Source organism: Peromyscus eremicus, chromosome 1 (genome assembly GCF_949786415.1).
Source record: "Peromyscus eremicus chromosome 1, PerEre_H2_v1, whole genome shotgun sequence".
NCBI lineage: Eukaryota > Metazoa > Chordata > Mammalia > Rodentia > Cricetidae > Peromyscus > Peromyscus eremicus.
In genome coordinates, this window is record NC_081416.1 from 88,165,654 (window position 1) to 88,188,281 (window position 22,628).

The following is a 22,628-nucleotide window of genomic DNA, read 5'->3' on the forward strand; positions in this document are numbered from 1 at the left end:
AAGCCTTATCCATCCCTCCCTCCCTCTCGCTCCTTCTCTCTCTCTCTTTTGCCTTGGCTATTTTCTTACTCTGCCACCCCTTAGCTAAAGACTCTATTTAATACTTAAACCACTTCCTCAGGCAGGCTCTTCCTGACCCCCTTTATAGGGTTAGGCGGCACCGTTACAACATTTTTAATTTTTTCTTCCTGTAAAGTTATATCTAATGCTTCTGGTATCATCTCCAAACTAAACCTTGAGAGTTAGTGCAGATGTCCTTTGGTAGCAATAGGGGTTGGTTCCAGGACCCCCAGAGACACCAGAATCTTTAGATGCATGAAAGTCTCTTTTACATAGAAGCAGAGAATTCGCATATAACCTATGCATACTTTCTTGTATATTTGAAAACATCTCTGTATTACTTATAATGCCTAATATAGCATAAATGCTATGTAAACCCTTGTTCTGTATTGTTTAGGATTAATGGCCAGATTAAAGATGCACATGCTCATTACAGTTACCGTTCAACCTAGGGCTTGGTTTTATTTTGTTTTGGAGATGAGTCAGGTAGTCTCAAACTTGCTATGTAGGCAAGGATGGCCCTGAATTCCTGATGCTCCTTCCTCTACCTCCAAGAGTGCTGGGATTCTAAGAGTATGCCACCACATCCAGCTCAGCTAAAGTGTGTTTTGATTTGCAGTTGGTTGAACCCATGGATATTGCAGGCCAACTGTGTTTCTGTTACTGGTGCATTCTTCTGAGTTGTGCAGAGGTGGGCTTCAGATTGTGTGGCACTGTGGTGTCTGTCCATTCCTTATGATGAGTCAGCCTGGACTCCAGGAGGTGTAGTAGCAACATATGCATATAGCCAGGCTTAGACAGGCCCACTGGAGTTGCTAATACTGTGCCTTAAACACAACCGCTGTATCCATTTCAGGTAACACAGGAAGAAGGGCAGCAGTTAGCGAGGCAGCTCAAGGTCACGTACATGGAGGCGTCGGCTAAGATCAGGATGAATGTAGATCAAGCTTTCCATGAACTTGTCCGGGTTATAAGGTAAGCAGACCATGTGCTAGGTGTGTTTTAATAGATGACCGTGCAGCGTTTGTAGCGAGAAAGAGGGAATTGTAAGTAGGAGTGAGTGCTTCCTAGTGGGCTGGTGCACACTGTGGGATAAATTTCAACTAAATACATAGCATATTCTAGGCACTTGCAACCCATAAAAATCTCATCTAATTATCTTAAGTTGAAGTAGAAAGTACATGTAAGGATTTTGAAAATGGTAAATGCTTTGACGGTAGTGATGACAGCCGCTAATCAAGTCTCTGTCAGACACTGAGTGACATTCTTTCAACGTTACTACATTTAATCCTTACTACGACCCAGAGAGCTGAATGGTTTCTGTTACTCTCACTGTCTCTTAAGCTCTGGGAATTGAATCCAAATTTCAGATTCCTAGTTCCTGCCAAACCCCTGCTAGGGCAAGAGCAACGCAAGCTGCCGAGATTCCATCCTCTCTCAGGTGTTGGCCCCCAGTAAGACATAAATATATAACATTCCAGTCTATAAAGAGGCCTCGGCGGCCTCTGGTTTAGAAAGTATCCATGGATTTTAAGCTGCTTGAGGTGGTGGATGAGGTCTGTTGTGCATGCAGCACAGAGTAAGCTGCTCGGGATTAGTTGCTTTTGAGTCCTTGCGGCTCGGTCTCATCCTCTTTCCTGTCTCCTGGCCATCTCTGCTAATTAGGTAGCTTTGACAGGCACGTGGAGGGGGCCCTGTTCACTGTGAGTCTCAGCCAACTGACCCCTGAGGTGTGGTTTCCTTGTGTGGAAGGGAAGAAAGCGGCTGCAAGTTTAGTTTCTGAGGTTCAGCTTTGCTGAGGTAGACAGCAGTGACAGTCGCTCGGCAGTGTGAATGGACTGGGCGCCACTGCACTCTAGCTTGGCAGTGTTAACCTGGAGGGTTTTACTTCCCAGCCCTCCTCATCCCACTTCATTTTAGTGTTAACTGATAAAGCAATTCCTTCTTAAAAATAATTACTACCTTAGTCAAATACCCGTCTTTCCTTTTGACTCTCAAGAATCCGAGAGTCCCACCTGTCAATCACCCAGGCATGAGGATTTCTTGTAGTCTTAAGTCCTCATAACAGTTGTGAAGAGGTAGGTTTTTATTATTCCCATCTAAAAACCAAAGAGTCCAGGAAGCCAGCCAGCCTGTCTAGCCCTGGAAGGTACTTTTCCATTGTCCTCTGTGGTGCAGGATTATTGCTTCAGCATACCTTTGAGTCCAGGAACTTCAGCTTAGGAAGAGAACACACACACAGGCTGATTCAGGATTCACCCAGGGAAGCAGCTTGGACACCTCCATTTATTCTCGTGTGAGGACCTCCCCGTGCTTGGCAAACAGCTCCACCCTCGAGTTTGACCCCTCCTCTGAGCACATGCACCCTGTTTTCTTTTCAAGGATTTGCTCTCACCCCTAGTGGAATGCCAAGAAGTGTGTGCATTTCAGTGTAGCAGGTCCAGAAATAACCTGCATTTGTACTGGGAGATTACTAATGGCGATACTATTCACATCTCTCTGTCTTACAGGAAATTTCAAGAGCAAGAATGCCCTCCGTCACCAGAACCAACCCGGAAGGAAAAAGACAAGAAAGGCTGCCATTGTATTATTTCCTAAGAGTTCCATGAGTTTTAGCTGACAACTGCCAGGGAAGCCCTCGTCTCGGTTACCGTTTACATCATGCTGGTACCTTTGTAGCCTTAGACTGATGATCACCGTGTTAGCCTTACACCAAGAAGCTGGCTAACCCTTTCTGCAAAGCTAATGTAACGGTCTTTCCCAGACCATTGTAAAGGAAACACTAAGGCTGCTTCAGATATGATCTGATTCCTTTAAAACACACGACTACACACACAGATGCATTCTTTAAGGGCTTACATTTTAATAGGGATGAACCAAGTTTGGAACCTAAGCTGTTTGCTAAGCTGAAGTCATAGGTTGTGAAGTAATTTTAAACTTCTGGAATCATGTTGCCTACTGTTACTCTAAATAGAAACATAGGGAGGGTTTTTTTTTTTTTAATGTGAATTTTTGCCTATCTTTAAAACTTTTGATGTCAACTTTCATTAACCTTAAATACACTGAATGGAATCTACAAAAGTGAGACATCTCAGACTTTTTCTGATGCTACGGCTTTTGTTTTCCAGTGGCCAGAATACCAAAATGCCTGTTGTATTTATGGATTAAAAACTGCTGATCAAGCCTTTGTTATTATGCCTCCTTCAAGATGACAATATTCTCAGTGGCCAAATGTTTGGCCTTGTTCTGCACTTAGGTGTTTCAATGAACTTGATTTCTTTTCCCAGCCGTGGTAAGGGTAAGAGTGATGGTTCCTGTCTGTCTTCCTTTTTAAGTATTCCTGGTTATGGGATTTAAAAAAAAACAAAAAACAAAAACCCAAACAAACTAAAACCGTTTTTGTTTGATGTAATATAAAATATGGAATTGATCTTTCCAGAGTCAGAGATGATTAATGTTTTTTGCTATATACTTTTATACGTTATTTTCTTATCAAACTAGTTAACAAGTATTTTTATATGTTTGTAAGCGAATATGCTTTCACAGCGTACCTTGTGTATATGTAAAGATGAGTATTTAATTCTCACTGTTCACTGTTAACTGACAAAGAGAAAGTGGAAACCCTTGGTCCTTGTTACATCCACCGGTGGCCAATAATCAGAAAAACTTCTCGACAGAACACAACAGGACGAGACTGAAGTCGCGTTCAATGTCCCTGCTAGATTATTGACTTGTTATATCAAGTATTCCGTGTACAACCTCTACTTGACAATTAGTGTAACTGTGGATGGCTTCTGATTTTGTTTTTAACTCTGTGGATTGTGTTTAAGCAATTCAAAAGTGTGTTCCTGGTTTTGCGACTCTCAGTGGTATTGCACAGTGGTCACTTTATTGAATGTGTACAACAGTCCCATGAAGTTTATAAAGTGGACCCTTGTATAGCTTCAGGTGCTAGAATTAAAGTTGATCTGTTATCACCAGACAGCGCTTGACGGCTCCTTTTTCCGTGCCAGGGCTTCTGTGAGGGATACAGGACTGACTTGAGTAGCCCTACCCTTTGTACACAGCGTCTTAGGGAGTTCCGCAGGTGAGCTTACAGTTCTGGTGGTTTCTTGAGGTCAGTGGTTTGTACCTTTTTCTCTGAGGTGTTCTTAACAGAGAACCCCCAGCTGTAGGGGAGAAGAAGGTGACTAATTCACATAGAGGAAGGTGACTAATTCAGATAGACCCCAAGGATGACTTCTAAAATAACTTTGGCAAAGAGGACCAGATGTTTATATTTAAACAAAAACAAAATCACTTAATTTTATTGTGTTTCGTGATTACATATATAGACTTACTGTTCGAGTTTCTGCTAAAACTACTGCCCGGGAAGCTAGTGAGTTTGTCTTTGTCTCTGATGCCTCACTAGAAATGTGTATATCCTTGGTGGGGATGTTTCCTGGTTGTCATAGGTGACTAGATACTAAGAGCTAGCCTGTAATATCCGGGTTTCTTGGGGGAGTTCCTCACTGTCTACTCCATGTTGTGTATTTTCATGGCTGCATCTTCAGCTTCTCCAAGCTTATTTCTGCACGTTTGCTCTCCTGGTAATCCTGTTTAATGCATTTTCTCGCAGGCTGTGTTTTGCTTTCTAGAATTTTTATAAGGTCTTACTAAGTAGACCAGGTTGATCTGAAACTATGTAGTTCAAGCTGACCTTGAGCCCAGGATTTCCTGCTTGAGTTTGAGTGTTGGGATTGTAAGGTGTGTATTCCACTCCTGGCTCTTTATTGATCCTCCCCCGTTTCCCTTCCCTCCCTTCCTCTTCTCCCCCTTCCCCCTCCTGTTTCCTTCCATCCCCTTCTTCTCTGGAGTTATCTCTCTGAGTAGCTCTGGCAGGCCTGGAATTCACTATGTAGATCAGCTTGGCCTTGAATTTGTAGCAATCATGGGAGGTGTTTTTGTCTCCCGTGTGCTGGAAGTACCAGGTGTATGCCACCCCCACCATGCCCAGCAATTTTTTTTATATCTCTATCTATCTATCTATCTATCTATCTATCTATCTATCTATCTATCTATCTATCTATCTATCTATCTCTCCAGTTTCACTCCTCATTATGTCCATACTTTTCTCTTAACCAGCCCTTCTCACCCTTTCTCAGAGAGCTGAGTCCTGATGTCTGTTGTGTTACAACTTAACTTCTCACTGTGCGTCTAGAATGGCAAGGTGTACTGGGAAATAATCCCTCAGAGAGCTCCACGGGGCTGACTTCTCTTGCAGAACTCTGCTTGGGAAAGCCTGCTTTGAGCATTTGAATGTAGTTAGGGTAGCACTCTGATATTCTGTTGATCCTGCACCTCTGTATGTAGTTTGTATATGTTTCTGGTGTGTGATTTTTATTTAGTTATGATCCTGGTTTTTTACACCATAAACTTTTGCTTGGATGATGGACGTTGCATATTTTATGTTGTTGGGTGTTGATCTGGTCACAGCTTCTTCATTTGAAGGTATTTAGCTTTGTTCTAGTAACCAGTTTGTGTATATTGCTCTTCAATTTGAACCTTCTGGGTCTTCTTTTAAAACTTAATGCAGTCTGAATAGCATTTTTCTAGGGATTGAGTAGTCCACTAGTGAATGCCCCGAGTGTAAGCACTCTCTAGCTTGGCATGTGGGAACTCAGGCAATCCCTCGCCCTTCATGAACTACGTGGAAGTAGGCTCTCCACAGCTCTCCTCTCAGATCTCTCCTTGACTGAGGTCCAGTGACCCATATATACACTTAATATTTGGCAAGGACTCTTTGACCCTGTGCATAGTTTGGGGTCCCCCCCATGTAGTCTTTTTATAACACTCTAGAACATTCTACAGCAACTTCAAACTGCTTCAAAGTTTCCTTGGGCTCCAGTGTCTGTTGCCCCAGTTCAAGGAAATGTTTGTGTTCTGCCTGGGATTCCCTGAACCTTCTGTAATTGGAGATGGTCTTTAGGCTAGAAGTCAGGGAGCCTTAAGACTCACTCTGTGTTCAATGTCCACGAGCCACTGTTTTATGTATTTAGTCTCTCGTACACCTTTGTCATTTTTGAGACAGGGCCAGGCTGTCTTGCCCAGGCTGGCTTTGTTCTTCTGGGTTCAAGTTACCCTCCTGCTTCTGCCTCATGAATAGCTGGGACTTTAGGCTTATGCATAGGACCCCCCCCATCCCCCCCTCCCCGTCCCCCATGGTTCAGTTTCTGATTTTCTCAGGCAGGAAGGTAAACGCTGGTTCATTACAAAGAGCTGTCTGTCTTAAGACATGAATAATATGTGTCTCTTGGCCATTTTAGTTTCTCTAGCTGGGAGTTGGCAACTTTCTTTATATAGGGCCATATACTAAACATCATCTTAGACTCTGCAGGCCATATGGTCTCTGCCCCAGCTACTTAGACTATATAGATCTTCCACAGAAACAGATACAAATAGCATGTAAGTAGATAAGTGAATGTGACTGAAGTTGATGCTTCATACCTTTGTCATATAGAATACTAATCTTACTCTGCATTTGTTTCCTATCCCTTCAGATATGCAGAGACTATTCTCCATGACAACAGGTGATGGGATGGAGTTTACTTGAGGGTTGTGGTTTGCCAAGCCCTTCCCTGTAACATTTGAGGTTTCTTCTCCAACTTCGCACTCTCTCGTGCCTCTTTATTTATGTGGGATTTCAAACACGATTTTCTGAGAGGACTGTAAAGAAATTGTGACCTAGGGGTTTTCTTCCTATATTGCGTGCTCTGATGTTTACATATTTCAGAGCGGACATTGCACTGTCATTGATACATGTCCCTTTGACAACTTCCTACATTTGAAGCTTCAGAGTTTCATAGTGTAAGGTGATCACTTTAATCCGTTGCCTTTGTAAAAGTGTGATGTCTCAGGGCTGCCAGTAACTGAGGACTAGCTTGCTTCTCCTGCAACTTCTAAACAACACTCGATTTGTCTGGATTCACTTTTTCTTCACTGAACAGGTAACAGGCAAGTAGAAGGAGATGATGGCCAAATAGATTTTTTTCAAAGTATCGTTTTAAGCAAAAAAAAAAAAAAAAAAAAGTTACTTTCCTTAAAAATATGTGACTGAGCAGATTTCTTCGTGCAGGACTCAGGTAGTGGTTAAGAGGTGTTCCTGGAAGATGCGTGGGTGTAGACATAATCCTTCCCCGGGTTAGTTGGAGTCCTATGAGAGTGACCCAAATAAATACTGGGGCTCTGTCTCTTAAGGCAAAGTATGAGAAGCCTTCAAAGATACTGTCAGGCCCAGTGAAGGGAGAGTGTGTGTTTGTCCAAAAAAGTCTGAATGGATAGTAGTTTGTTGGAGCTAGGAAGATTGGTAGGATTTGAGATGGGGAAGAGAGGAGAAAAGGGAGAAGGTAGGTCTACTGGGGAGAGAGTGATGTAGCACTGGCTGGATTTGGTGGGTGCTGAAGAGAATAAATACATCAGGACAGATATGGCAGTTAGACTAGGTTGGGTTGTCAGGGCCATTTAAATGGATGGCCCTTCTGTACATAGTGGGAGACTGCCAGGGATTCTGAACCGGAAACACTGGGATCTAATCCAGTGGTCATATGAATGGCGGAGGGGGGTGATAGATGATTGCCCCGTCCTAGTATCATAGGCACTGTGAGGATAGAACGTGGGTCACCTATGTTACCTGCTGTGCACGGAAATCCATTTGATGAATGAATGTTTCCAGAGGTGTGGTGATGAAGTAACGTGGGTGAAGGGGGACTGGACATTAGAGGTGTCTCTGGGAAACGTGTGAGACTCTTAAACACTGAGCTTTGCTGTACAGAACAGTGATGGTGCCGTAATTAAGGAGCATGGGGGCTGTAGTGATGGAAATGCATGGCACTCATATAAGGTAGTCAGGAAGTTGGGGTAAGGATTGGAGCTGAAAGAGGGGCTGAGACTAATTGAATTAGTGATGAAAGAGGTAGGCAAACTGGCTAATATTTACTGTTGAGTGAGGGTTACAATTTGGGGGAAAAATGTACAATTGGGAGTAGAAAATTAAGAGCTAGCAAACAACTAAGAGAAGCAGCCATTACAAGTAAACAAAGAGGTCAAGCAATGCAGGTCCTGCTTCAAGGCGTACTGAAGAGTGCCCGGGCAGCTGGAGACAGTGTTTCCAAGTGCCCCGTCTGACGTCCTAGCTAGGCTGACTATTCCAGGTTAGGCGCATTCAGCAGGACGTGTAGGTCAGAGGACAACTTGCTTGTGTGAGCTGGTTCTCTTCTACCATGTAGGTCCTGAGGATTGTAGTCAGGGCATCAGGTTTGGTAGTGTGTGCCCTTACCCATCTCATCAGCTCCCACTCTTTTAATACTTAAAAATTACTTGAGGTAAAGGAAAATTGTCTGAGTATGTAATGGCTTAAAATATGAGCCTGTTAACTAATCAGTATGCTACAGAGAGGGATATTTTGAGCACTGTGAGATGTTAATGAATGCCATCTTATGTGAAGACACCATGAATGTTAAGTGAAACGGCCTGAAATTGCATCGCACTCTGATGATAACTGTTAGAAATTATGCATGTAAATTTTATTTGTCGTGACATTTTTCGTTATAGGTGACCAAAATGCAACTCTCGTCAGATTCAGCAAAAAGGTGGGCACTGAGTGGTTTACGAAGCAGTGAGGAGCAGGTGGAGTAGAGCTGGTTATTCTGAGACCTGTTCTCTGGGTAAGAATTAGCTAAACTACCAAGGTGAGAATGAAGACGTCTTTAGTGTGGGAAGAGTGAGTGAGTCCTGAGACCAGAACAGAGAAATGATGGTCACAGGTGCTCAGAGGTGGCTGTGGCTCGAACCCAGATTCCCTGGGCTTCACCTTTACAGTCTTTGCCCTTCTGTCCTAGGATACATACACTGCCTCTGAGCCCTTGGGGGTTCGAAAGCAGGCGCCATCATTTAAATGTGACATTTTAATACAGATCTGCTTTCTGTTTCACGGGATTTAAATGGAAGAATTAGCCCCGTGCTAATTAACATGTAGTTGCTATTTATAGTTTGTTACTGAATTTCAATCATTTTCAAAGGGGATTTATTTTTCTTCTGTCTACTTTGGGCAGTATGAAGAACAAGAAGAATAGGAGTATTGAAATCATCAGTTCCAAATAGCAACGTGGTAGAAATGGCTGTCTTGGTTCTGAGTTTTAAGTAGAAATTAAACATTTATGGTTTAGTCTTGTTTGGATAATAGTATGCATTTCTCTAGGGTGTAAATATTATACTTCTTTGTAGTTTAACTCTATGTAACAAGAATTTCTAAAGCTAGGTTTTGAAAACTCCAGGTCAGACTGTCATGAAATGGTCTGCTGAGGCCCATGTGACTCTGAGTTTTCTGAATTTAACAGGATACTTTGAGGTAGGCTTTGCTGGCTTGGAATGGCCTCTCTAGTATTGGGAATACAGCTTCCACCATTTGAGATCCAAGATTTTGTTTTCACTTTCTGTTGTCTGAAAGATGGAGGCTTAATGAAAACAGGGCATAGAAGTAATTTGACAGAGAGAATGTTTATGTATCGACGCATCAGCCATGCAGTTACTGTGGATAGGTTGTGACAGGTTCCAGAGTGCTGAAGGCCTGCAGGGATGTGTGCTCTTGCCTGTTGCTTGCAGTCCTTGAGTGTGCTGAACGCATGTGCAGGAGACAGCTCAAATGAAAGCACCGCGTGAGTTCTTTGTACGTTTTTCACTTCTGGGTCTGAAGGGGCCCAGGTTTTAGTCTCACTTGCTGCGGCAGATTTCCCTCAGAAAAAACACATTGGCAAGCCAGGAGGTGGTGGTGGTGGCACATGTCTTTAGGGAGGCAGAGGCAGGCAGATCTCTGTGAGTTTGAGGCCAGCCTGTTTTACAAAGTGAGTTCCAGGACAGCCAGGGCTACATAGAGAAACTCTGTCTTGAAAACCAAAACCAAACACACACACACACACACACACACACACCCCACATTTACACAGGGACAGGAGATTGATCCAATGGTCTGATGAACTTACAGTGTGGGTTCTCTTTTATTAGCCCAAGTAGAAGTCCAAACAGATTGCATCTGTAGTTTCAAAACAAACAAACAAAAAAACTTCCAAAATGGTTAGCCAAAGAAAATGACAGCTACCTAACACAAAACTTTGGTAAGAGATTTGACACCACAAATTCCCCATTGCAAACAAAGCAATCAAACTAATGACAATAGCATGTCTCTCATTCTCTTCTTGGCCATTAGTCAGTTCTGGTTTTTAAAAGTCTTCCAAATCAGGGTTAAAAATGTCCCCAACTGGGATCAGATAAGAACAGGAGATGCTAAAAATTATCCCCAACTGGGATCAGATAAGAACAGGAGATGCTAGCGAAGCCTGCCACCATCTGAAGGAACTTTGATTTTCATACATTGAGGTTAAGTTTACATTAAGATCACTTGGAGGATGTTGCAGAAATAGGCAGGGCAGATTTTTTTTTTTTTAAATCAGGACTTTATTTTGGAGGGGCAATTTGGGGGTCTCAAGTGGAAATTTAAGCCTCTCATTTCTTTGTATTCTACTTCTTTGAAGGAGAAAGCAATTCATTAAAATATCTAAAAATAATGTTGGAAATAATCCAAGCTTCAGATGGCTGTGGGGTGTGATGTCAGTGGCCCGTCTGGAGGGGACAGATGCCCCATCTTTTCCTGAAAATGAACTGGGTAACAACTGTAAAAAGACTCAACCCTCCTACCTCTTAGTGGCCTAAAAGCAAAGACAGACCCAGAAATGTTTGTTCTGTTTTTTTTATTGAACAGGCTTTCTTGTGTTAAGGAAAATACATATTCAGGGGTTGTACATAGATGTGGCCGGAAATAATCCTGATGTGTTTAATGCAGATTCTTAAAGTAGTATAATCAAAGCACCGTGCGCATCTTGCCCACAGTGTATTTGGATGAAGCGGTAATAAACACAGACTTGCAAAAGAACGTGATGATAGTTTGAACAGATGCACGAGCAAAACCTGCTGACGAGCTCACATCAGAGACAAGCGTCCTTTTACTCTGATTGTTGGTCGTTAGACTCCATGGATTCAGTGTGCTGCTGATGGCTTGGAAGTCGGTAGAAACCCCTGGCCTTCCTTTGGACTGTCCACGGGGACCAGGGCCCCGGTCTAGAAGTCAGGCACAGGCATGATTGAATAACCCTTCTAGGTTTGTGTCCTAGTCATGGGAATAGGTTGTCTCTCTCCTCTCTAACTATAAACTATCACAACTTTAAAGTAGGGAAGATAATATTTTTGTTGAGGAATTGACATGGGGGCTTTCTGGCTGACGTAGCAGGTAGTTCTCAGAGCTAAAATGCTTAACTTTAAGAAAGTTTGGGAAACCTAAAAGGTCTGGATCTGTACGAAGATTTTAAGTCGCATTTGGGACTAGTACCCATTTTACTGTCTTTGTTGGTTCAAAGAAGAATCTCTTGACAAAGGGTCGTGCCCTGCCTCCCTAGGACAGTTACGGCACCAACAGTCAAAACCCAAGGGAAATGCAGTTTATGCTTAATTTCCTTTATCACTCTTACAGTTAAATAAAGCAGCCATTGTCACTTGCCGCTCTTGTGGCGTCACAAACCAGTATCAGGTTTGGAGAATAAAAGCCACCCCACCTTAGTGCTTCTCCTCAAGGGCCTGGAGAGCTCATGACCAAGGAGACTTACCAAGATACCTGGAGTTGTGCTAAATGAAAAGGTAAAGAGCTTTCTGCAAGAGTGAGCAGGCCAAAGGTGAGAAAGGGGAACCCATCCTTTGCATCTGATGTGTGTCTCCTTGCATGCTGCATCCTGGCACCCGAGCACATGATTGCTTCTCCTTGTGGATGTAGCCAGGGTCTCTGTCCTGCTTGACCAGGGGGATGCTCCAGAGGGACACACTTAAGTTTAGTACAAGGTGAACCAATACTACTCACTGCAGCATAGGAAGAGGGCTGCCTGAGGACAAGGGTGCCCCACCTGGCCTACACCCACCAAGCCGTATTCAGACAGGATGTCCCTTGACGTCCATTAAGACTACTGGGCAAATCACACCATAAAAATGAAAACTAGTGGACACAATTTAAATCATCGTAAACAAGCAAACAAACCACCCAACATTATTGGTGACTGAACTCTGGAATGCAGCCCCGGGGAGTTGTACCCCTGCTAACAAGGGTGCACGTTACACGCTCTGATCTCCTTCTTGTCTTTGCAGCTGGTAAACTGGGAGCTTTTGAACCTCTTCTTCACAGTCATGTAGCGCTCCTGAATCCCGCCTCCGCACAGTTTGGTGCATTCTGACCAGGCTGTCCACGGGCGCATCCGACAGCCTGAAAGTATGAGAATGCCTGGTTAGGCCAGTAGGTGACTTCTAGCAGGACTGTCTAATGAGTTGTCTACCCCTCGCTTCTCTGTGTAATGAGTGGTTGAATTAATTAATGCCTACTGCTTGTATTAGGGATTGCCTGCTCATATGTGGTGGGTTGCAAAACTTAGGACCATCAATGCACTGGATCTCTTCCTGTTGAAGGGCAGAGTCTGTTTCCTCACCCCGTGGACCTAGGCTTGGTTTGCTTTGGGTAATAGGATGTGAGCAAAAACCATGCCTGGAAAAAAATGTAGGTGTGAGCATGTCTGGCTGACTTCACTCGAGGGACCCTGTGGAAAGAGGCCCCAGAAAAGAAGGGGAGGCTGGGGCCTCACTTGATTGTGGCTACACCAATGAGAATGAGTCCAGCACAGCTAAATCCCAGAAGAGTGAAGCTAAACCAGCTTGTGTCTGAGCTGCAGGATCATGTTAAAAGGTTTGCTGAGCCGGGCGGTGGTGGCGCATGCCTTTAATCCCAGCACTTGGAAGGCAGAGGTGAGCGGATCTCTGTAAATTCGAGGCTAGCCTGGTCTACAGAGTGAGTTCCAGGACAGCCAGGGCTGTTTCACAGAGAAACCCTGTCTCGAAAAACAACAACAACAAAGATTTGCTCAAAGCACTGACTTGTAAGTGGTGACCAGCCAGGAGCACTGAACTACCCATGAGCCTTCCTGCCTGAGTTTTCAGCCTAACCAATACTGAGTAAAACAAACAGTTCTTCTTCCTATGAAACATGAACATGCCTTCCTTGACCTCCAGAGATGAGGTCTCTAGTTCGCACATATCAGTAGCATTCCATATAGTTTTCCTTTGAATACAGCATGCTCATGACTATGTATGTATTAGGTACCTGTTTACCATACCACAGCCAAGTTTCCTGGGGAAACTGCTGAGCATATAGCTGCCTTTAACTGGTAGGGACTGATGACCTACCGCCTGCCACAGACAGCTTGGTATAGGAACACTCCTTAAGGGAAGGACCTGTAGATTTAGTTCATCTCTACACTGGAGAATGAGCTGCCCCCTCCCCCCTTTTCATTTGTTTGTTTGTGGAGACAGTTTCTTTGTGTAGCCTTTGCTGTGCTAGAACTAGCTCTGTAGACCAGGCTGGCCTCTGCTTCCCAAGTGCTGGGACTAAAGGCAAGCGCCACAGTAAGATGGACTGTATTAAGGAAGAGTCAATGGGCTCTGGCTTTTTTATATAGCTGCCTTCTTTGCCTCCAGGGATGGTCTATCAGTCATTTGGCTTTCTTGGTTTGGACCAGCTCATTCAGCAGTTCCATTCCATGTAGGGGTTATTACTATTTTTTCATTTTCCTTTTGTGTGTGTGTGTGTGTGTGTGTGTGTGTGTGTGTATGTATGTATGTTTTGCCTGTCTATACACCATATGCACACAAATGCCTGTGGAGGCCAGAGAGCATCTGATCCCCTGGGACTGGATTACAGAATGTTGTGAGCCACTATGTGGGTGCTGGGAATTGTACCTGGGTCCTCTGGAAGAATAGCCATCTCTCTAGACCAGGGATGATGATGATTTTAAAGAATAGGTTTATGTTTCCTATTTTTTATCTGCATGAATGCTTCTCATCTGGCAAGCTCCTGAAAGCTCCTTAAGACTTGGTCTAGCTTTCATTGCTCTGCCATTTCCTGGAACTTCAGTTTGTGCTGTGCCCATTCTCTGGCTTCCTCTGCACTCGGTTCAGTGTTCTGGTGGAGTGTTGACCGTTTATGTGGCAGCCTGGGTCCATGTTAATGTGAAGAAAGAAATCCACGTGCTAAGCTTCGTGGTTAACATTAAACTGAGACACCACAGGCCAGGGCAGTCTTGCCCTGCACTTAAAGGAGGGATGGTTTGATTTGAGGAGTCAGGATGTCCCCAAACAACCGGGCTCTCTCATACATTTGGGCTGTCATTTGCCCTTTTTACAGGAGCAAATGGCGTTGTTAGTCAAGCTGATTGTGAACAAGGTGTTTTACAAGTGTGAAGAAAGAACTGTGTACACTTTCTAGAGGCTCTTTGCTTGAAAATCTATTTTGACAGCTAATTATCATATCTATTTTTTTTTTTTTTTGCTACAAATATTCACCCAATCTCTTCTGTTTAAATTTTGCTTTCTTAGTATTTGGAATCAAAATTTGGTCTGGATAATCCAGGAAGTGCCTCTCTTTCTTTGAGCCCGGAGCAGCCCCACCCATCCTGGTCCTTGGGGAACTGTACCTGGGAACTGTTCTCCCTCCGACTCCTCCCTCAGCTGCTCACTGCGCCTGCTCTCTCGGGCCTCCCTCCAGCGCAGCTTCTGGACTGACGGGTTGCGAAGGCATTTCCGGGCACGGCACTTCTTGCGTTGCACAGTCTCCGGGCAGGGTACACCTCCAAACTGAGGTTCCATTTGGATTGTCCGGGTTCGAATCATATGGCCTTTCCCGCATGACTTGTTACATTCAGACCACTGGGACCACTCACTGAGTTCACAGTCAATGGCTGGCGAGATACAGACAGGTGTGAAACAGAACAGTCAGGTAATACCCCTTTGACCATCCCAACTGTGCTGCCCACCAGGAGAAACTGGTTTCTAGCGGCAGTGGCATTATCTAGAGTCAATAAGTAGTAGGGGCAAGGTTGGTGGCGGGCCATGACCCACACTCTTCTCATTCTGACTCCTCTGTGACTTAAGGTGATGGGGACTTTGAAGGTGTTTTCGTAGCCTCATGCTTTGCCCTGAGACTTCCTGGAATAGTCATACTAGTGGCACTGACCGGCCCCCACAGTCTCAAGGAACCTAGATTTCCTCAGAGAAACCATAGTGGTCTTCAGTAAATGGTTTCTCTTAATAGCCTTTGGAGAGAACACGATTGCAGGAAGCCTGCCTACGTGGAGCCATGCATACTTGGGCCTTTCTCAAGCCCATGTGGCTTTTCTTATTCTACACCTTATCTGCATCTTGCATATGGTGGTCTGTGTAATTACAGGAACCCAGGATAAGAAATTCTACGCAGGATCAAGAGCAAGAGGTGTTTTATGGCTTATCATAATAAAAGATCTAGCCTTCTTACTAAGCAAGCACCTCACAGTGTGAGGGGAAACAGCATTTTGGTCTGATTTTTCAGGATGTGTCCGAGGAGGCAAATGATAACACACTCTTTCGGTAAGTGTTTTCCGGCCTCTTTCCCTGAGGGAGCTTGTTTGCCAAATGGGGAAAATTGTAGTTCTTTTAAATTAGGCTATGAGGATTAAATGAGCTATTTGCTCCCAGCAGTGCCCTGCAGATGTTCATTTCCTGGTCCCCTTTAATGGCCCCTGTGGATAGAAAGACTTGTTTGAATTGGTGACTGTCACCATTAGGTGAAGGCTCTAGAGCCCAGTCATTGAGGTAGCTGTGTGCTAAGTATGGGCAGTAAAGCCCGAGGCTGCTGAGTTCTGATGGGGGTCTGCAGCTGCTCACACTTGGTGCCAGTAGCTGGCTTTCATCGTCAGAGGAGCCTAGAAAGTGTTTCGCTGTTATATGGACTGGGAAATTGAGGGATAGGGATAAGCCATATCGGCTGTTGACTACAGACAGATTTCAGAGGGAGATGTGGGCAGATGTTTTTGAGAACCTGACTTTTTCTTCTTCCTCCTCCTTACCAGCCTGCTGGAGTAATTGACTTAATGCCAGCCTCTAGTTAGGGGTAAATAAAATGATCACATGGTGCAGGGATAGAATCGGAAGGTTCAGAAAGTTCATGGGTCATACAAGCCCGTAAGTGGGGTGGGGCAGGGAAAGGACTGAGGGAGATCAACTTGTGCTACGTATTTACTATCAGTCTCCCAGTTAGTCTTCACAGTCACGTTGTGTTTGTGTGCTTTGTAGACAACAGTGAGATTGAAGAGTTTCTGCCAACACAGATCCAAACACCACTCTTCCTCCCGGACAAATTCGTCTCACTGTAGGATCTTAACAGTCTATGTCCCTTTGAATATGTATCTGTATGCACAGGCATGTTTAAGCCTAAAGATGATTTCTGGTGTTTCCTCCATTGTTCTCTGCTGTGTTTACTGAGAGAGGGTCTCTGGCTGAACCTACAGAGCACTGATTCCAGCTGGTCTGGCTGGGCTTTTATGTGGGTTCAGGTCCCAAATCCTGGTCCCCATGCTTGTACACAAAGTGGCTTATCTACTAAGCCTTCTCCCTGTCTGGCACTATTAGCACATAGCTGGTTGGGAGCTCACTGGACCAAGGAACTTTGGAGGAGGTAAGGGATGGGCTTCCAGGACCCAGGACTTACGGCATTCTGGCAGCATGCACTTCTCCACCTGCTCCAGTTCCTCGTTACAGTCACCCAGCTCTGCCAGAGACTTGAGCATCCGCTGGCGGGTCCGCATGCCCTTCCCACAGGTTACGCTACAGTCGCTCCACTCAGACCAGGGAGACAGCAAGCACGGGATGGTATCTAGGTCAAGAGCCAAGTTTGGCACTGAGAACAGGCACCTGTGTTGTCTTTGATCTTGGCACTATAAAAAAAACTCCCACCAGCACTGGCCACTGGAATAGAATGGAACTGGACCCTAGGTTCATAGTGAACAGCCTAGGCAGGAAGTGGCTCTCAGCCTATTGTGCTTGTTACTCTTCCTGTATCTCCTGTGGCCCAGCTGGTGGTCGTGACCTTATACCAAGTGAGGTTCAGTGAAGTAGAGTGCAAGTTCTCAACAAGAGAAATCACTGAGTTAATGGAGTCACTGAATTTAATTAAATCTATAGTTAATATGGATTTAATAAGGCCTCACTAAGAACACTCCTCACTTGATGCCCCAGACAGGAATTGGCTCAGTGCTGCTGCTGCTGTGTGTGTGTGTGTGTGTGTGTGTGTGTGTGTGTGTGTGTGTGTGTTTGTAAGCATTTGCATATAGAGTGGGCACAGTTGTACCTTACGACGCCTAACACGGCCATCGTAAAACAAGAATGTGCTGGGCATCGTGGTGCGTGCTTTTAATCTCAGCAGTTGGGAGGCGGAGCAGGGGGGGCTTTCTATGAGTTCAAGGCAAGTCTGGTCTACATAGCCAGTTCCAGGCCAGTCAGGGCTTGACAATGAAACCCTGTCTCAACCCCACAAACAAAAAACCAGGAATGGATTGGACTCAGCCAAAGCATGTCTTACCTAAATTTACTATCCCTTTCTGTTGCCCCAAGGGAAATGCTTCTGTGGAACACAGCTGCAGGTGAACTCTATCCAGAAGCAACCAGTGTGCTTAGAACACCCCCAAGGAGCTTGTCTGTCTGGGTCTAGTTGATGGGAATACCCGTCACACCTGTGGTTCCTCTTGCTCCTGACAGTGTCCTACAAGACCAGACCTTGCTTTCTCCACCCAGTAGGGGGACACTTGGATGTCTGTTGTCCGTTTGAGGTTCTCTGCCCAAAGCCCTCCTCCCCACACCCACTCACGGCACTCAGGCATCATGCATTTCTCCGCCTGCGATGTCTCAGCCTTGCACATGGAGCCATCCGCGGGGCTCATCTTGACCATACGGTGCCGCTTCTTCATGCCCATCCCACAGGTGGCGCTGCAGTCATCCCACTCACCCCATTCCGTCACCAGGCAGCTGCTGGGAGCTAGGGAGTCCATACAGTTGGAGTTGTGCAGCTTGGGCTGGGGTCCGCCTGCTTGCCCCACCCACCTACAGGGCACTCCCACTCACAACACTCCTCGTTGACTGTGCACTTCTCCGTCTCCTCCGTGGGCAGTGTGCATACCGAGCCGTCCTCTGGGAACTGCTTCACGTACCTCTCCCGGGACCTCATGCCCATGCCACACGAGACGCTACAAGGCGACCAGGTGATCCACTCCGACATGGTACAGGTGGAGCCATCTGCAACACACTGAGCATGCTCAGGAGGAGCAGAAAAGAACCTGGGGTTGGTACAGAGAACTCTGACTGTGGGAGGAGAGGCAGTTAAGGAGTGGAGCGTGTGCCCCAGGTCCAAGGAATAGGCCCAGCGATTTACAACTGTCATACCTCCTGGGGGCGTCTCCCTGATATAATAGTGGCCACTTTCCTGTGGTGGAGTCTCAGTCTATCCTTAGAGACTTCAGCTCTACTACTGGCATTAGTTCCCTAGCTCTTGTCCCCAAAAGGAGCCTCAGTGTTGACAGTGAGTTTCTTCTCCCTGTCTCCTTGTAGGTTTGTGTATAACAGGATTTGTTCTTCTCCATGGTGTCCTATTTGAGGCCCAGATGGCTAGCAATGAACTATGTTGGGGTAAGGCCCTGAGAGGCAGGCCAGCCTGCTACCAGGAAAAGCCGGGAAGTGTCAGGCAGGAGTGTGCTGTTTTAGCTAGCCTCTGCTTGGAATTGCTTGTCTTTGTTCCAGGCACCATTCCAGACTGTATAGCCCTGCCACGGCCACCCTTCTCCGAATATGAACAGAAAGCAGCATAGACCCGTAGAGGCAGAGAAGCGTCATGCAGAAGCAGGCTGCTGCCCTTTGCCCAGCAATCGTCCTGCAATCTTGAAAGCTATGTGTAGTGACATAGGTTTTGCAAACTTGCAGAGATCAAGCCTGACCTTTGACAGTTTCTGACAGAGCTGGAGAACGTAAGCAATAAGCCTGAAGGTCCCTACGTGAAGCAAGCACTCTGCTGTGGTAGGCTCGGGTGGGATTCGGAAGAGGTCCCGGGAATAACAACTACTTATATAATAATAACTTAAAAGCATTTGGAAGCCCAGATAGCTGTAATCTCAGCACTCAAGTGACTGAGGCAGGGGGATCATGACCAGCATGGAGCCCTAGAGTGAGCTCTAGGCTGGCCTGGACTATCTGGTGAGGAACTTTCTCAAATTCCCAAACCCCCCCAAAAGCGGGGAGGGCAGGGAGGAAGAAAATGAGAGAAGAAAGAAGGAAAAATGCAGCTGAGCTAAGGGTTAGAATCAGGCTACTTGTCATTAGTAATTTGTCACAAAACATCTGTCTGCTGCCTCTGCAGATGTGTTTGTTATATCCCGTGGCTGGTGTGTGTGTGTGTGTGTGTGCTGTGGTTGAATGTAAACTGTCCCCCACAGCTCATGTATTGACCATTTGGTCCCATCTGGTGGTGGTATTGTAAGAAATATCAAATAGGAGTCTTTTCTATAGTTCTATACTATACAACTTGTGTTTAGAATAAGGAATTAAAACCTTTATTTCCCCTGCCTTTAAGACTTTTATACAAATATGTTAATCCTATGGACCCAGTAAAACCTTTGTTTACACAAAGGCCCCCTGCTCTCTCCTTGAATTTGATGGTCTGGAGAAGGGACCCCTCTTTCTTTCCTCTATCTCCTATGCACCCATTCTTTTCAGACTAGCCGACTGAATAAGATTGTGAGGTTGGACCCCAGCCAATGGGGAAAAGACACAGCCATCACCTGAGTTAGAATAAAAATGAAATGCACTTCCTGTCTGTTCACGCTTCCTGAGCACACCCTGGAGCAAGAGGAAAGTCTGCATTGTTGAGACACTTAAGTCGGAATGGTGCTCTTTCTTTTGTGACCCCAAACTTATTTCTAACAGTATCTTGTGGTGGTTGGGGTTATTGGGGAGACTTTAGGAAGTGGGGCCTAGCAAGAGAAAGCAGATCACTCTCCTACCTAGGGGGCCATGAAGTACATGAGGTCAAGCCACCACTGACTGACTAACTCTTCTGACTCCCAGTGATCCTTTCCCCTAATGTTCTGACAGGCACCTTGGTCTAGGTGACATACAAGTGACACATGGAGGGAGAAGGTGGTGAGTCTCAGGAATTTGTTATCACATAATGGGTTGTGTGTTCAGAGGTCTCAAGATATTGTAGGAGGCTTTTGCTCAGCTTGGGCTTCATTGACCATGAGGCCACTCTGGGAATTCTGCCTGCCACGGTGAAAGGGCCCCGTGTTAAAGGTCTCTCTTCCTAATCTTCTCCAGCTGGCCTAGACCTTACCTTACCTTCATCGCTGCAGCCAGGGCCCATGCAGGGCTGGAAGTCCTGGGTGTCAGGGCAGGGGACACTGAGGTCCAGCTGTGCCTTCAGCATGCGCTGCCGCATCCGCTTGCCCTTTTCACAGGTGGAGGAGCTGCAGGCCGACCACGGAGACCAGTTGGAGTAGATGCAGGTTTCAGGAGTGTCGTCTGCAAAGAGTGTTTGACATGTTCTCCCTGGGAGCCTGTGGGAGCCATGACTGGCTCTCTGCATGAAGGTTTATCTGTGTGTTCCAGGGATAGAAGACATTTTCTTCCCTTGAGAAATGATGTCCCAGGAGCTGGCGAGATGGCTCAGCAGTTAAGAGCACTGGCTGCCCTTCCAGAGCACCCGGGTTCAACTCCCAGCACAGCACCTACATGGCAGCTAACAACTGTCAATAAGTCCAGTTTCAGAAGATCTGACACCCTCACGTGGACATACATATAGGCAAAACACCAATGCACATAAAATAATTTTTTTTTTTTAAAAAGAAAATGTTCCAACATCCTGTTGGTAACTGTCAAATGAAAGGTGACTGTTCTCTTCCTATAAGATCCTTTTACATGTGTGTATCTTCTCATCTCTGCCCTGCCCTTGGCAGACATCATTTCCAAGCATGTGGGATTTCATGGGAAGTTTTGAGAAGCTCAAAGCTCTTTTGCAGCTTCTCCTTCCTATTGGCTCAACCCACAGGTGTTAGCTCCCAAAGCTACCCTGTGCCGGCATCCTTAGGAACCTTACTTAATTGAGCCTGTTGATCCTCATTTTCTTGGAGGCAGAGTCTGTTATTATGCCCATTTCACAGTTGAGGGGACACAGATGGGAAGGTTAGCTTCCTGTCAAGGTTACAGACTCAGGAAGTCTAGGTTCTGTGAGGAAACTTAAAAACTAAGGCTCTGCCATTTGGGCCTGGACTGTTGTCCTTGATGATGGGTAGATAGACTTGTGTCCACCTGACAAGGTACAACAAGCATCAAAGCGGACAGTGATCTGGATACTGCGAAACCTCCTAAGTCCATGTTCATGGCCGTCATAGAGAACTAGTGTTAAATACTAATCTCAGTCCTCCAGCAATTTTCTCATACACTGAGCTCCACCCCCTGCCCCAGGCATCCTGGTTATTTCAGAGATGGGAGCACCGAGTCAGAGACCACTGGTCATGTCAGTTTATGTTGCCACCTGCAACACTGGAGAATACGTACCTTCATCTTTCTCTTCTGGAGCCAGGTCAGCTACAATGTCATCCACATTGTCAGGTACAATGTTGCATTGCTCTCCCTGCAAAAGAAATGAAATGGAGAGTGTACATTTGAGAAAAGAGAATGTTCAAGGGAGAGATGGAATACCTAAATCTAATGTTTCCTTGGCACCAAACCATTGTGATGGCAGAGTTCTGGTCCAACATTTACAGCTTAAATGAAAAGAAATGCAAGAAAAAAAGCATTGACTGAACAGATAGCCTGACCATGGCAGACTGACTATTGAACTTATGATAAACTAATCTGCTTGGATCAAATCATTCCTTTGAACCTGGCTTCACTCTGGGTTGCTTTTACTAATTTACATCTAAAAAGATAATTTTCATACTGGAAACCTCAGAAGGCCCAGAAATCCCATATCCAGAGGTGCTTCCTGCTAGAGACCCTAGCGATTCTAGAAAGGTGGATAGGCACACTGGCCTTCCCCATGGTACCTTCCGGGCGATTCTCTCGATGACAACTCTGGCCACTTGTGTGATGGACCCACCTTCTGGGTCATAGAAAGGACTCTGAGGATGGTCCAGACTGGTCAGGGGTCGGATTTTTTCCTGAGGAATTGTGGGCTTGTTTGGTGACTGTGGGAATAAAACAGACAGCATCGGAAATACAATGGAAAAAGCCTCAGACCAATTTGTTTATTGTGGATCTGTGTGTGTGTGTGTGTGTGTGAGAGAGAGAGAGAGAGAGAGAGAGAGAGAGAGAGAGAGAGAGAGAGAGAGAGAGAGAGGGAGAGAGAGAGAGAGAGAGATATATTCTGGGGATCAAATACAGAACATTGCTCTGGTTGGAATTTAAGAAGTGAAACTAGGGCTGGAGAGACGGCTCAGTGGTTAAGAGACTGGCTGATCTTCCAGAGCTCCTGAGTTCAATTTCGAGCAACCACACGGTGGCTCACAGCCATCTATAGTGGGATCTGATGCCCTCTTCTGGTGTAAAGGTGCACATGCACGTAGAGCACTCATATACATAAAATAAATCTTTTA

General features: G+C 45.5%; 2 protein-coding genes across 2 annotated transcripts in view; one reads left to right on the top strand and one right to left on the bottom strand.

Annotated features, from left to right (window-relative positions):
• Positions 1-4,040, top strand: part of Rras2 (RAS related 2) — an 82,918-nt gene extending 78,878 nt beyond the window's left edge. Inside the window, exons 5-6 of the mRNA XM_059268531.1 lie at positions 917-1,035; positions 2,571-4,040. Coding sequence (XP_059124514.1) covers positions 917-1,035; positions 2,571-2,658 — 207 coding nt within the window. The 3' untranslated portion in view covers positions 2,659-4,040. The remainder of the gene's footprint in view (positions 1-916; positions 1,036-2,570) is intronic.
• A 6,497-nt stretch (positions 4,041-10,537) lies between these two features.
• Positions 10,538-22,628, bottom strand: part of Spon1 (spondin 1) — a 293,513-nt gene continuing 281,422 nt past the window's right edge. Inside the window, exons 9-16 of the mRNA XM_059268545.1 lie at positions 22,080-22,220; positions 21,589-21,664; positions 20,371-20,553; positions 18,109-18,279; positions 17,855-18,022; positions 16,700-16,864; positions 14,652-14,915; positions 10,538-12,394 (exon numbers count right to left, since the gene is read on the bottom strand). Coding sequence (XP_059124528.1) covers positions 12,231-12,394; positions 14,652-14,915; positions 16,700-16,864; positions 17,855-18,022; positions 18,109-18,279; positions 20,371-20,553; positions 21,589-21,664; positions 22,080-22,220 — 1,332 coding nt within the window. The 3' untranslated portion in view covers positions 10,538-12,230. The remainder of the gene's footprint in view (positions 12,395-14,651; positions 14,916-16,699; positions 16,865-17,854; positions 18,023-18,108; positions 18,280-20,370; positions 20,554-21,588; positions 21,665-22,079; positions 22,221-22,628) is intronic.